Source organism: Branchiostoma lanceolatum, chromosome 10 (assembly GCF_035083965.1).
Source record: "Branchiostoma lanceolatum isolate klBraLanc5 chromosome 10, klBraLanc5.hap2, whole genome shotgun sequence".
NCBI classification, from domain to species: domain Eukaryota; kingdom Metazoa; phylum Chordata; class Leptocardii; order Amphioxiformes; family Branchiostomatidae; genus Branchiostoma; species Branchiostoma lanceolatum.
This window is the reverse complement of record NC_089731.1, coordinates 5656818-5670403: the sequence shown is the minus strand read 5'-3', so window position 1 is coordinate 5670403 and position 13586 is coordinate 5656818. Positions and strand designations below refer to the sequence as shown.

At 43.8% G+C, this 13586-nt stretch overlaps 1 protein-coding gene across 1 annotated transcript; it reads left to right on the top strand.

The window, feature by feature from the left end:
* Positions 1–3726: 3726 nt before the first annotated feature.
* LOC136442798 (transmembrane protein 201-like) lies at positions 3727–13569 on the top strand. The gene is made up of 11 exons (XM_066439721.1): positions 3727–3837; positions 4868–5006; positions 5876–5996; positions 6800–6982; positions 8055–8225; positions 8797–9035; positions 9665–9889; positions 10291–10502; positions 11072–11587; positions 12244–12420; positions 12824–13569. Exons 2-11 carry the CDS (start codon positions 4882–4884, stop codon positions 12931–12933), a joined length of 2079 nt encoding a protein of 692 aa, XP_066295818.1. The 5' UTR covers positions 3727–3837; positions 4868–4881; the 3' UTR covers positions 12934–13569.
* The last annotated feature ends 17 nt before the right edge of the window (positions 13570–13586 follow it).

Below are 13586 nucleotides of genomic sequence, written 5' to 3'. Positions count from 1 at the left end.
GACAATGTTACGTCTAGAAAATTATGTTTGTTTTTCTGTTTGTTTCTGACGCAGCGTCCTGCTCACTCAAACCTGGATGTTGTTGTTAAATTCGGAGGTTTCCGTAATGTCTAGCGTATAATTTCCCCGGTTATAACTTGTTATCGTGTTGAACTGTGATTCTCCTGTTAGAAGGTGCGAAATCGATCATGAGTAGCTGTTACATATGTTTCCTTATTGTTTCTTCGTGACCAGTCATTGTTGTTACTGCCAGTTAATGTTGTATCTTGTGGTTTTGGCGGACAAAAAGTTTCCGCGAGTCCGAAGCTCTGTGGTGTTCGAGTAACTCGTTGACTCCTGGTAATTATCTCGGTCAGTCTTGCCCAGTGTATAAATAGTCTTAATCTCACGTGTTCTTGTTTTGTTGTTGGTTTGTTTGGATGTGGCCCTTTTCTCCGGTGCTAGTTGTGTTTCTTGGCTGCTCTATGATATTAGTGTCGGTAACAGTCGCAAAGTTGTAACTTGCTCATGGGAATCTGTTCTAGGGTTTGTGTGGCGTCTCAAAGTGTAACTGCTGTCAAACGGTCCACCCACGTCTTCTCCTCTCTTGTATAAGTTAAGCTCCGCGGCATGGGACATTTTGGTTTCGGTTCGGAACAATTTGGTTTTGGTTTGGGGTGCCAGGCCTACGCGGATCAGGGCATGACAAGAAATGCACCTGTGGCCGGGGCACCCACTTGGTTTGTCCCAAATTGCCGCTTTCCAGGAGCAGAGGAGAGACTATATAGTGATTGGGTGGAAGCGTTTTGTCGAGTAGCGACAGCCTTGCAGCGCACACTCCTAGAGCGATTTGTACTATTGTGCCAACGTTTTGTCCACAGCAAGAAACCCTCTACTCGGAGAAGGCCGACACCGAGAACAAGTCCGTGTTTTGTATGTCACCGACTAGGCCATTGGAAGTCACAGTGTCCTCTTAGAAATAGTCAAGGTAACAATAGAAATTCCCTTCCCAGGCAGAAGAGCCACGCCCAGTTGGCTGCCAACGATGATGATGACGCGGACTCCAGACCCGTAACCCCCCAAGGAAGCAATTCCGCGGGGCCCCCTTCCTCTTTTGTTCCAGATCAACCCCCGACCCAGACCTTGCCCGAGCAGCACCGGGTATCTGTGGGGCGGCGGCGCCATCCACACTCACCGCCGTCTGCTCCTGGCCACGACCTGCCACCTATCTCGGCGCAGACGGAAACCATCCAGCCGCCTGATCCCCACCCGACGTCAGCGGCACCACCTGACCCGACACCTGGTCCTGTTCCTGATCCGGCTCCTGTACCAGATCCGACACCTGTTCCTGACTCGGCACCTGTTCCTGACCCGATACTTGCTCCACCGTCTTCTTGCACACCTGCGCCGACGACGTCAACCGTCCCGAAGTCACCGTTGCCTCAGCGACCCAGCCGACGTCGTCGACCACCACAACATATGAACAATTACATCTCTTTTATCGACAATGATTCTAGTAGTGACAGTGATACAGACCATGTCCACCCCAATGTATGCCGTGTCACAAATAACCTGGGTGTGGGGTTGAATAGTCAGTGCCATCCCTCGGATAGGTCGTGTCCCGGGGGGGAACCGTGCAATCTAGGTCCGCCTGCCCCTCCGTTGCAACCCTTAACTGACGACTCCCCGCCAAACAGTTGGAGTCCTATAACCCACCTTATGACAACCTTAGTTCGGGCCTTTGCTGGCCTAAAGAAACCTACCAAGATTGCACAAGTCTAAAGGAGAGGAAACGTTTTTCGTCCGTTCTTGAGGTCTTTCGTACACGTGGTAGGTCGGTTAGGGCGCCCCCGCCTCTAGAGTACAACGTCAAACGGGAAGTGCTTTGCCGGTGAGTTCCTCGCGGATGAGTTGCGGGAGACCAGCACTCTCTCCGTCAGGGCCACTAATGTTGCGTTAGTAAGCCCCACAGCAGGGCGTTATCGCTCCACAAGCACGGTTGAATTTCCCTACCTTGGCGTGTACCGCAGCTCCGCTGCCAGTCTCTGCTTTGGGGTGCCCTTCCTCCTATCACATTCGTACGATGGCACTTCCGTACCTTTGTACCCACGGTTTGGCTAACATCCTCTTCTTCGACTTGGTTATAGTTAATGTTCTTCGATTTTGTCATTGTTTAGCATGTCTTCGGTTTGATTATTGTTTAGTAAGTTCTGGCAGTTTCCGCCTTCCAGTTGTCATTCGGTGGTCTCCTGAAAAGTGATTCCACGAAGGCCGGACTCGTAGTTTTATTAGGGTCAAATAAAAAGGAGTTTAAGGTAGTGGGACCGCCTCGTTCTCTTCTCCGTTGGGGCCCGTTTTCCCTTCCGAACGTGTTGGCACTTTCTAGTCCCCTCCTCGTCCTGCAATGTAGGACCCGCTACAAAACACAGCGGACTCCCGAGCAAAAACGCTCTATACCGGTTCGACCGGGTTTGACATGGTCTGTCCTGTTCTTGGAATCTGTGTATTTGAAATTTTGTCGACATTTGATTGTACTGTATTTTGATTGATGACTATTGTTGAATTGACTTTGTTGTGTTTTGGTTGATTATCATTATGGACTTGATTATGCTGTGTATTGTGTTCTTGGAAATTTGGAAATGTTATGCTTGGAACATGCAGTCAACAGTTCACTTGGAATTATGTAATGTTGTACTTGGAACCTGCAGTGTTCACTTGGAATTATGTAATGTTATGCTTGGAACTTGCAGTGTTCACTTGAAATTATGTATTACATGTTATGCTTGGAACCTGCAGTGTTCACTTGGAATTTGGTCGACTTTGATTGTGTTGTGTTTTGATTGATGATTATTATGAACTTGATTATGCTGTGTTTTGATTGATTGTTATTATGAAATTGATTATGCTGTGTATTGTTTCTTGATTATTGTGGTCAATCATGTGTATAAGTGATTTGGGTCTTTATCTCGCTTATGTCATGTTGCAAGTTAGTAATGACGTATGCCATGGTCAGGATATTTTGTTTTATGATATGCTATGTTTTGTTATGCTGTTATTTGATGTTACCCGACTTCTTGTAGGATGTATCATCCAGTCGCCATCGTTCTGTAGTTCGCTAGTTAAGTTTTTAATAACTTTTATTAAATAGTTAGCTTAGTTTTCTAAGGTTAAGTTGAATGATGCGGGAGCATCATTAAGCGTACCGGGGGGATGGTGTAACAGGCGTCATATTAGCGTAGGACGGCCCGAGGTCACGGGTTGGGGAGCACGTGACACGGGCGCGTCCTAACGTCGGCCTGACCACGCCCCGCCGCGCTCGCGAAGCCCCGCCTCCAGAAAATGTGATAAAAGTAGCTGAACACCGCCTTGAAAGAAGCAATCATGTAGTCAGACTTAGAGTAAGGACCGGAGAGAACATCAGTGTCCCGTCTTAACACCGGCTTAGGTTAGTATCACCACGATCAACTCCACTTCTGTACAGGTATCCGTATCTTATGTTATTACGTTCATATTACATTGTATTCCTTGTATGTTATCGACAGCAGTACCTTGAATAAACTATCACATCAAACTGTAAACTGAACCCGAGTCTTGGTAATATTTGGTGAGAGCTTCGTGTGGTGAGAGCACATAGTATAGTTATATACACGTCTTAGTGTGGTGAGAGCACATCGTAACGTAAGAGTAATAGACCAGATCCTACCCAAAAGACCATTTGTCACACCTTAGCTGGTGACCTTAGTTGATTCGGTTTTGGTGTCAGAGGTCAAGTTAAAACTGCCGCCATTTTTGACCCAAACAAAGAAATCTTGCATCGGGCCACGTGAAGAGTGGAGCAGGGTACACTTCACGGTCTAGGTAGGATGTTCTTTCAGTTCAAACCGCACCTTGTCTGTCTCTTGTTCACTTCACGGACACAGTGGGTTTGTGTGGATGATCCAAAGCTCTGTGGTTGCACTTTACTATGTGGTTTTCCATTTAAGTTGTCCAAATCTTGCTTTGAAAGCATTTTTATTGAAGGTGCATAATACTACTATCTGAACATGTGATTTTGCCATTTTAACATTCTTAGGTGAACAAAGTGTATGGTAACGGTGTTTGTATGTCTCTCTTTATCAGGGCCAGTTTGATATCTAGAGTATGAAGCCTTAGATAGGGATAGGAATTTTTCAAAATCTCAGTCTTCACTAGTGATCACTTTGAACAAGGCACGTGCACCCTGGCCATTTAAATCCATAAACCAGCTGCAGAAACTACTCTCCAAGCAGAGGTATGTGGAGAAGATTGTGACATTTTTATCATATGCTCCGTTTCCCGTCGAAAGTCTTCACCAACCTCTGCTTGGAGAGTAGCAGAAACAATAGTCATGTGATTTATTAATGCTGACATTGCGTGGTAAGAGAAGGAGGTTATGCCCTATTGTCAGTGTATATGCTCTCCAAGCAGAGGAGTGGGTCCGGCTGGTTTTGACGTGCTTTTAGGTGGTTTTGTCAGGCTTTTTATTTTGTCCCATTTTCTTTATGTCGACATAAACAATATGGGACAAAATAGAAAGCCCGACAAAAAACTGTGTTGGTTTGCAACATGAAGAAAACAGGACAAAATAAAAGGCCAGACAAAAATGCCTTAAATTCAAAACACATAAAAAAACAGTTGAACCCACTCCTCTGCTTGGAGAGAACTGTACTAGTACTGACACTCCAAGCAGAGGAGTGGGTTCAACTGGTTTTTACTACTGGTAAGTGCATACATGTATACAAGTAGATGTTATGTGTACAAGACACCTTCTCTTATAGGCAGTTAGTAGCTATAGAAAAAGTGATGTCATCTAGAGTACAATGCAGTACTCTTACCAAGGTTTTATATCTCTACTGTACATGTACTGTAGGTGCCTCTGCCATCATGGAGCAGGGGTCCAACACCACTGGCAGCTTTGAGTTTGGCGACAGTCACAGTACGACTGTTGCCATGGCAACAGCAGCTGGGGGTTTGCTGATCGTTGGTCTTCTCTTGAAGAAGGTCTTCAGGTTTGTAAATTTCATATCATCAATGTTTGATCTCATAGCCCCGCCCATTTTCATTAGGATGTAGCTATGCAAAATAAAAACATCAGAATGAAACTACATCATGTATTTGATGGGCATGCATACACTCTCATTGGGCAAACCTCTAATTGCCATTCTTTCATTGGTTCAACTACTAATTGTAATACGCATAACACAATAAGGATCATCTGTATTTCTGTCAATAGTTTCAACAGTCATAATGTGAGTCATTGAATAAACAGACTCTTTGCACATAACCAAGTGTTTCATTCAACCAGTGTTTCAGTGACCGTCTGTCACCTTGTGACCTTCCTCAGCACAGTTTTAACTACTTCCCTTTGCACAGCAGCATACACAACATAGGTGTTTCTGCTTGCAGATTCAGTCCCAAAAGTAAAGTAGTATTGTCCGTGTGTATTTATCATATAACAGTGTTCTCGCCAGGCCTTTTGAGCATAGGGGCCCCCGATGCTGTGATCTGGACCCCGATGCTGTGAGCTGGACCCCGATGCTGTGTGTCAATGAGCATAGGAGTGTTTCTTTCTGGGTAGAACCTTCATAAATCTTATGTTCATATTTCGCTTTAGAAGGAGGATGTGGTAGAGGAAAAACTTAACTTCACAAAATTTATCCCTCAATGAAATGCAGGAAATAGTGTCTTATTTGGTTATGAATTTCAAAATTTTGTGCGGGAAGATGCCAGACTCCCAAACAAGTGACTTGCGCCACGCAAAGTTGGCCTTCTATACCTGACCCCTATGCTGTGAAAAATCCTGGTGAGAACACTGATAAATATAGGAACAAGAGATAAGAATGACAAGTTGCTGACCTTGCCTGTTATGTCCCGGTAGAAGCCCCCCTGCTGATGTGGAGGTGAACTGTTGGTTCTGTCAGACAGACTGTACCGTTCCCCACGGTAACCAGAACTGCTGGGACTGTCCCCGCTGTGACCAGTACAACGGCTTTCAGGAGGTTTGTCATACTGTTGTCATACTGTTGTCATACTTTCACTGTCACTCACTCACTCTCTCCCATAGCTTAGTCAGCCGTCGAGGCAGCATGGCTCTCAATGAAAGCTCTCCACTGATGGCGGTCTTCCGCCAGTCTGGTCATCTGGTTGGCTGAATGACCGGTCCACTCCTTTAGATCTGTGATCCACGACTTTCACTGTACTGTTGTCCTTTTGTCGTCATTTTGCAGTCATACTGCAGTTTGTAGTGCTGAGAGCACATTTAGAGGGTGCAAGATGTTTTAGTTATAACGACAGGAAGATCGGCTAAGTCTATCCACTGGTGGCCCTATGACAGAGACACCAGACATCTGTAACCGATCAGTGATCAATAAAGAAGATAGACCACTGTCTATCTAGAGCAGTTAGGACCAGGCAAGCAGGGAGAGAACATCTCATACTTGCTCTCCTAGACTAGTGCCAAACTCATAGTAACAGTAGAACTTTGACAACAGTAGTCAAATCGTTGTGATATGATATATACTGTATTCACACTATAATAAACTATCTGTACCTGTAGACTGTATCTATATAGCTAGTTTTAACACACCAGCTTTGCAGGCGTGCGGCACGGCAGCAGGTGGTTATATTACACCGAAATACCAGCCACATCTAACCTTTGCACATCTAGCTGTGAGTATGAGCATTGTTAAAAACTGAATCTAATAAGGATGGTCCTACAGTAGTACTTGGTGGTATCTATAGCACTAGGTAATGCAGTACTTAGGTTCAGTATGAATCGTAATTGCGAATCTGTTTGTTCCAGGATGGAGACTACAACAAGCCCATCCCGGCGCAACATCTCGAGGAGCTGAACTATGACCGTGTGTCGGCCGTGCCCACGCCTGGCGTAACGCCTGCTCGCACCTGGAACATCCTCTGTCCCAGCTGCAACAGGAATCAGCTGCTGAAGGTGCAGCAGCTGGCAGAGTTTGTGCCAACAGACGAGGTTTGTTTACTTGTTAGCTTATTTGTTTTTATCCTCTAACTTAATAGGAACATTGAATGGTTGTAGTGCTTCGAATGGCAGAGTGGTTAGGCTGGCAGACACAAGATCGAGAGGTGACTAGTTCGATTCCTGGTGTTACCGGCTAGTTGTTGTGCCCTTGGAAAAGGCTCTTACTCGACTTTCCTCACTCCATCCAGGTACAGACGAGGTTTGTTTGTTTTAATCCTCTAAACATTGAATGCAGGGCTGTCTCCAGCTTTTGATTTTTTTCTGTCCTACTCATTGTTTGGGAGCCAATTTGTTGAGTTTTCCTTGTTAAATTTGTCATTTTAAGCTTACAAACTTTAAGATACATTTTTATCAATTTCATGTCTTGAAGTTTAGATTTTGGGACGGACAAGGTAAAATTTTGTTCTGTCCCCACAAACAAATTTCCATCCCCTGACGGAAGGACTGAGGGACGGGTCCTGGAGACAGCCCTTATTGAATGGCTGAATGGTTGTAGTGCTTCGAACGGCAGAGTGTTTAGGGTGGCAGACTCAAGATTGAGAGGTCACAGGTTAGATTCCTGGTGTAACTGGCTAGATGTTGTGCCCTTGGAAAAGGCTCTTACTCGACTTTCCTCACTCCATCCAGGTGTAGAAACGGGTACCAGTTTTCCGTTGGGGAGGTAAAAGGTGATGGGCTCCTCCTTCCAATACCGTGGCCAAGAAACAGTGGATAACAACTCACTGCCCCTACAGCCTCAAAAGGCTATGGGACTACCTTTACTTTTTTTTAACCTCACAACGGCTTTTCTATCTGTACGATATCAGTGGATAAAATCACTATTTTCATGTAAATATTTGAACCTTGGACCGGGACATCTCCCGATGCCAACACGGGGAACAATGAGTTCTTCTTCTCCACTTGACCCTACCCACCATCAGTGAGCAAAGTTCTGCTGTGGTGATGTTACTGAGCCCAACATCCCTTTTCAAGTTGTTGATGAAGGTTAATTGTGTGTTTCCTGCCCTTATGCAAAATATTTAGTTTTCGTGAAACTGTCTTGAATTTAATTAATTTTTTCCAGGCTACGTATGATGAGGAGGTGGAGGCTTACAGGTGGCGCCTGGAGCACCTGTACCAGCTGTGCGGGCCCTGCCAGGTGGCCGTGGGCTGTCACCTGCGCAGACAGGACCAAACCATCCTGGCCGGCTTCATGGGGGACCGTCTGCGGGTCTTCCACCCCCGCAACTATGCTGTGAGTCTCACGGTCTCAAATCCTGTCCATCTTAAGTACGGCCAGTAGGTACATATCTAAGTAATGAGACTGTTGTCATCTTCATCATGGGGCACCCCCATATAGCCCCATCAGGGGCAAAGTAGGGGGCCTCAAGCCTGGCAAGGTACTAGGTAAGACTCAACTGTTGGAGCCGTCACAACCATGTCATGCAGTGGGGCACCGCCATATAGCCCCATCAGGGGCAAAGTAGGGGGCCTCAAGCCTGGCATGGTAAGACTCAACTGTTGGAGCCGTCACAACCGTGCCAGGCAGGGCATTCCACTGGGGAAATATGAGTATTTGTATGTGTCTGTTCTGGCCTTGATGTTTTGAAATTTGAGATGGTGGCTCGCCGGGTGCACCCCTGCGCTGGTTTCAGTAAACTGTCAATAGTTGTAGTGCCTTTTAAAGTATTCGTGGCACCTCCTCGATCATGGGGCCTCCATTTTACATCCCTTCCGAAAGATGAATGCAGATCCAACCAGGTTGCCTTTCAAGATTTACGGTATTCAGGAAAATAGCCTCATGCAGTACATTTTCATTCCAACAGGGGGCAGTGCTGACTGTGAAGACCCCAGCATACATCACCATACTGAGGCTTGTAGCAGCCATAGTGGCCGTGCTGTTGGTGCTGCTAAACCTACTCAGGAGTAAAACTTTGCCAGCAAACCTCCAGAAGAAGCTACCAGACGTCCTGCATGATGTTGTGGAGACAGAGTCTGTGTACGCGGTGGTGTTTGTGGGCCTGTTTGTTAAGCTAACTGCAGTTTTACTTGCAGGAAAAGACAGGTTGGTTTACCCTGGTAGTGCCTGCTGCTACTACTGTCAGTCAGTTTATGCAGACTAGGAAACATACTGCGCCAACAAAGATTACAAAACAAAAAGTGCATGTAGCTATGATAGTGTAATGTAGCTTAAAGGCCTTTATTGTTGGATCAGAACAAACAAAATGTCAATGTTTCAGTCATTTCTTACATCTTAATTTGAACGTACCTTGTCACATTGGCTAGCAATATATACCCAGTGAGTACAATGGAGACTTTGTTGTGCCTCACAAACGTGTTGAAAACCTGAGAATTGTTGACAAATCAGCTTCGTTTTGGTCACCGGATTCAACACATAATTTACATGTTTTCTTTTGACTACAGGTCTAAAATGTAGTAGAATGACAAAAATATGTTTAAGATATTGTTATAACGTTGAATGGATACATTAGGCAAAATTTTGTTCTGGAGAATATTTCCAGTTTTGGCACCAAAACTATACAAAAGGGGCCTATTTAATTACAGTATCTGCATCTGCTGAATTGTTTATACAAATATTTCAATCGTCTTCATGTTACATAATGTATCTAAAATTGCATTGAAATTCATTCTGCAAGATTTCCCTGGCATATCTTATGATATCCTTGTTTTCAGGTTAAGAAGGAGAGATGCACTATGTGTGCTGCTGTGGCTGCTGACCCTAGTGATGCACATCCCTTGGGGAGTGGGGAAGCTACCCCCAGGGGTGGGGATGATACCCCCCAGGGTCCAGAGCTGGTGCTATGTGGCCATCAGTATGTCCAGTCTCCTATCCACTCTACTCTGTGTCTTTGGGAAGAACAAAAAAGTGCAGCAACCAAAAAAGCCAGAAACATTAAGGTATTTGAAAAAAAGTATTTGTGGGAGTTTCAAGCCTTCATATCATTTCTAGATTAGATTAATGTATATTCAAAGTGATTATGATAATCTGTTGATGATCTACTTATCTTTCTTCAGTATATACTTAATATTTACTAAATGATTTTACTCCTCTTCCTCTTTTCTTTATCCTTTTCTTCAACAGTCTTGCTAGGTATGAAAGTTACAAAATATAATTTCAGGAAATGCTACAAAGCGTGAGACACACTAAGAAAAACAACAGCAGATTAACATCTTAGAGTTGAGACAGTAAAATTTTGCATTTTTTCCCTTCTTCCCTTTTTGTCTTATGTTGTGAAAGTAAAATGATAAACAATACCTTTCTTGACAGATTCACTTTAAGACTTAACCTTTTCTCTCAGACCCTTGTCTCCATGGGGCAGTGATGCATCTTATCTGAGCGGGTCTCCTCCAAGTGTTCCCTCCACCCCCAGTACATCAGCCTACTCCACACCCAGACCTCGCTCGCCCCTTAAAAGTGTCCGCCAAACCCCCAGCAGAGCCCCAGTGCCCGACAACTTTGACACCCTGTCTATAGGACGACAGAGCTGCAGAAGTTCCCACAGTTATACAGGTATGATTTTTTTGACACATTGAATGATTTTGTATGGGATAAACTAAATGTAATCCTTATGCTTTTAATACGCTGTATTTTGGAATAGAACTGAATGTATACAATGTGAAGACAATGATCATATCCCATTTAATGTCTTGGTTCCCAGATTGGCTGCTCTCAAATTGTCTTTCCGGAAGATCACATTTATCATTCAGTTGAAGAAAGTCTTTGTCTTCCTAGCTTTTTTTTATGTTACAGTTTTTCCATTCATCCGTGCTCCATCGTTTTCTGCCAAAACCCAAGTGCCAAGAGATAAATTATTATACAATAATTGCACAATAGAGGCATTGTGTTAGATTTGGTTTGCCATTTTTCTATGCCTGAAAACAAAATGTATTACAAATTAAAGGCAGCCATACTCAAGTCTTTTATTGAAGTTTAACTCGTATTGCTCCAAAGCTGCTCAATTTGAAAATTAGTACACGAGTATTCATTTTTTTATTCCTGATTGTTTGCATTTGTTTTTTCAACTCAAGTTGGAGTCCTCATTTTATTCCATGACAATGTCTTTCTCTCCCCCTCCACAGGATCGTTTGGTTTGACCCACAGCTCACCCGCCTCCCTGTTCACAGACTCCAGAAGAACCTCGCCACAATTTGCAAACACTTCACCACGACTGGACACAACATTGCCAGAAACAGGACGAACTTCGCTACAGTTCCATACAGCCTTGCCACAGTTCGGTGGAAGCCCACAACTAGGGAGAAACTCGCCACAACTGGACTCAACTCTACCAGAATCGATTAGAAGGTCGCCACAATTCGATATGCGTACGTTGCCGCAGTTTGGTAGGAGTCCGCAGTTTGGGAGGAATTCGCCACTGTTTGGCGAGCCGACGAGCTCGCTCCGCTATCGATCGCAGCGACCAATCATCAGCCCCGCCAAGTTCCAGCCTCCGTCACGCCGCGCCCGACAGAGCCCGTCGCGGGAACTGATCGGAGTGAAGTCGTTGAGTATCCATGACAACGGGGAGATCAGGAAGAGACCCAGGCAGCTTTTCTCTGAGGGGGAGGAACCACTAACAGTCCAACTGGAGCAGGAAGGTAAGGGATGATTCATTGCTGATACTGATGGAAGGGGTTGGTTAAATCACAACGGGTACACGATCTGAATTTTATGACTTTTAATTAGTTGTTTCAATTTTGGGTTGTTTCACCCACCAAATATGGTTTTGCTGTCTTTTTAACCACATTGAATGTAAATTGTCCATTTGATTAGGCATTGAAATAATTTCTAGCATACTGTCATTTACAAGCTGTGGTGTAAGTCTTGACATGTTTGCGGTAGTTCTATTTTTGCAGTTTTGCTCTGACCTCTCTACACCAAATTCATGACACCACAAGTATGCATTTCAAATGTACACCTACTACCACCCAGGACACCATAATAAAACATTCATTCATTCATTCATTCAACCACTATACTACTGTACTACTGGTTTAAACTATGAATTAAAAACATGGCAAAAACCTTCTTTTCCCTCCTGTCATGAAATAAAACCACTGCAGAAGTAAACAAACTTACAGTATTATTCCTCTACCCCAGCTGATATTCAGTACGATACATCCTCTGCCTACGGGAGTGGGAGCATGCTGCATGTAATGTAATACTACTAGTACTATGCTGCAGAATGATTTAAACTACAAACTTAAAACTCCGGTCATTAAGTAAAACCATTAGTATTCTTCCTCTGCTCCAGCTGATATTCATGATCAGTACGAGACGTCCTCTGCATACGGGAGTGGGAGTGTATCAGGCAGTGACGCCGGCAGCAGTGATGGCGGGAACACGACATCGTCCTGCCGCGTACACAGCACGACCACCGACCAGACGGAGAACCCGTGGCGACCAGTTTCTCCAGAAGAAAAAACAGCAGGTGGGTGGATCGGAGACGTCTTAGTTTGGTGTGTCTTGATTTGATGAATCTACGGTTAATCTTGAACATTTCGTGTGTCTGCTTCCCCGTCTACCATGAAATCAATTCCCCACAAAAATAAGTGAATGTACAGTAGAGCTGGTAGAACAGGAATTTTGATTTTGACTCTGCATCACATGAGCTTGTTATGAAAACTACAGATATGTTGACTCAGAGAAGTACATTGTATAATAGGTTCTATTGCTGAAAATATGTTTTATTAAAAAGGCTAAACTTTACATATTAACCAATGCTGAAATAATTGTGATTACCCCATTGAAATATGTTTTGTACTATATTTCTATCAGTTCTGTCAAAAGGTGTTCGCTGAAATGTTAACTGATGCCCTCTTGTGTTGCTACAGGTCCTCCTGGAAACTTGTTTGCATGGAAGTGGCTGTTTGGTCTGAGTGTCGGATGTAACACAGTACTGGTGGCTTATGTCATCACACAGTTTGTATCTGCTTATCAGTAATATTTTGATACATCGTTTTTTTTCAAGCAGTCAGCGGGTCAGAGACAAAAGCTGGGATTTAAACTCTTGACCTCTTGGTAGGGTCACTAACCACTTGACTGTGCACACTATGGTGTATACCACGTTTTTCTTATGTCTATCTTTGTAAGAGAGTTTCTATCTTCAGCTGTGGAAAGAGTTCACGATAGAAAAATAAAACAAAGAAAATTAAAAAAAAAGTATGTTGGCTTGTATGTTACATGTAAGTTGCAATATTAGCTACTTAAGAATGCTACAAGGCATATGATATGATGTAAAGATAATCAGTGATGCTTGTGCTTCCAGCATATGTTTGACAAGGTATCAAGTTGATGGTTACAAAAGAAATATCATTTACAGCAAGCTTTGTACTGTTGCAAGTGTGTAACTCATAACCAGTCATACATGTAGCTGACATTTGCTAAATGAACGAGGTTCATGAGACGTTACCTGTGCTACAAAAAATTTACTACTTTCATATTTAATTATTGAAAAGAAAAATTTGATGAACTCTTATGAGCTATTTTCCTAAGTATGTAAAAGTCATTTGCAATATTTTGAGATACAAATAAAATACACTGAAATATTTTTTTTGTCATTAAAGATTGGCTGAGAGCACATAGTTCTGTCTAACT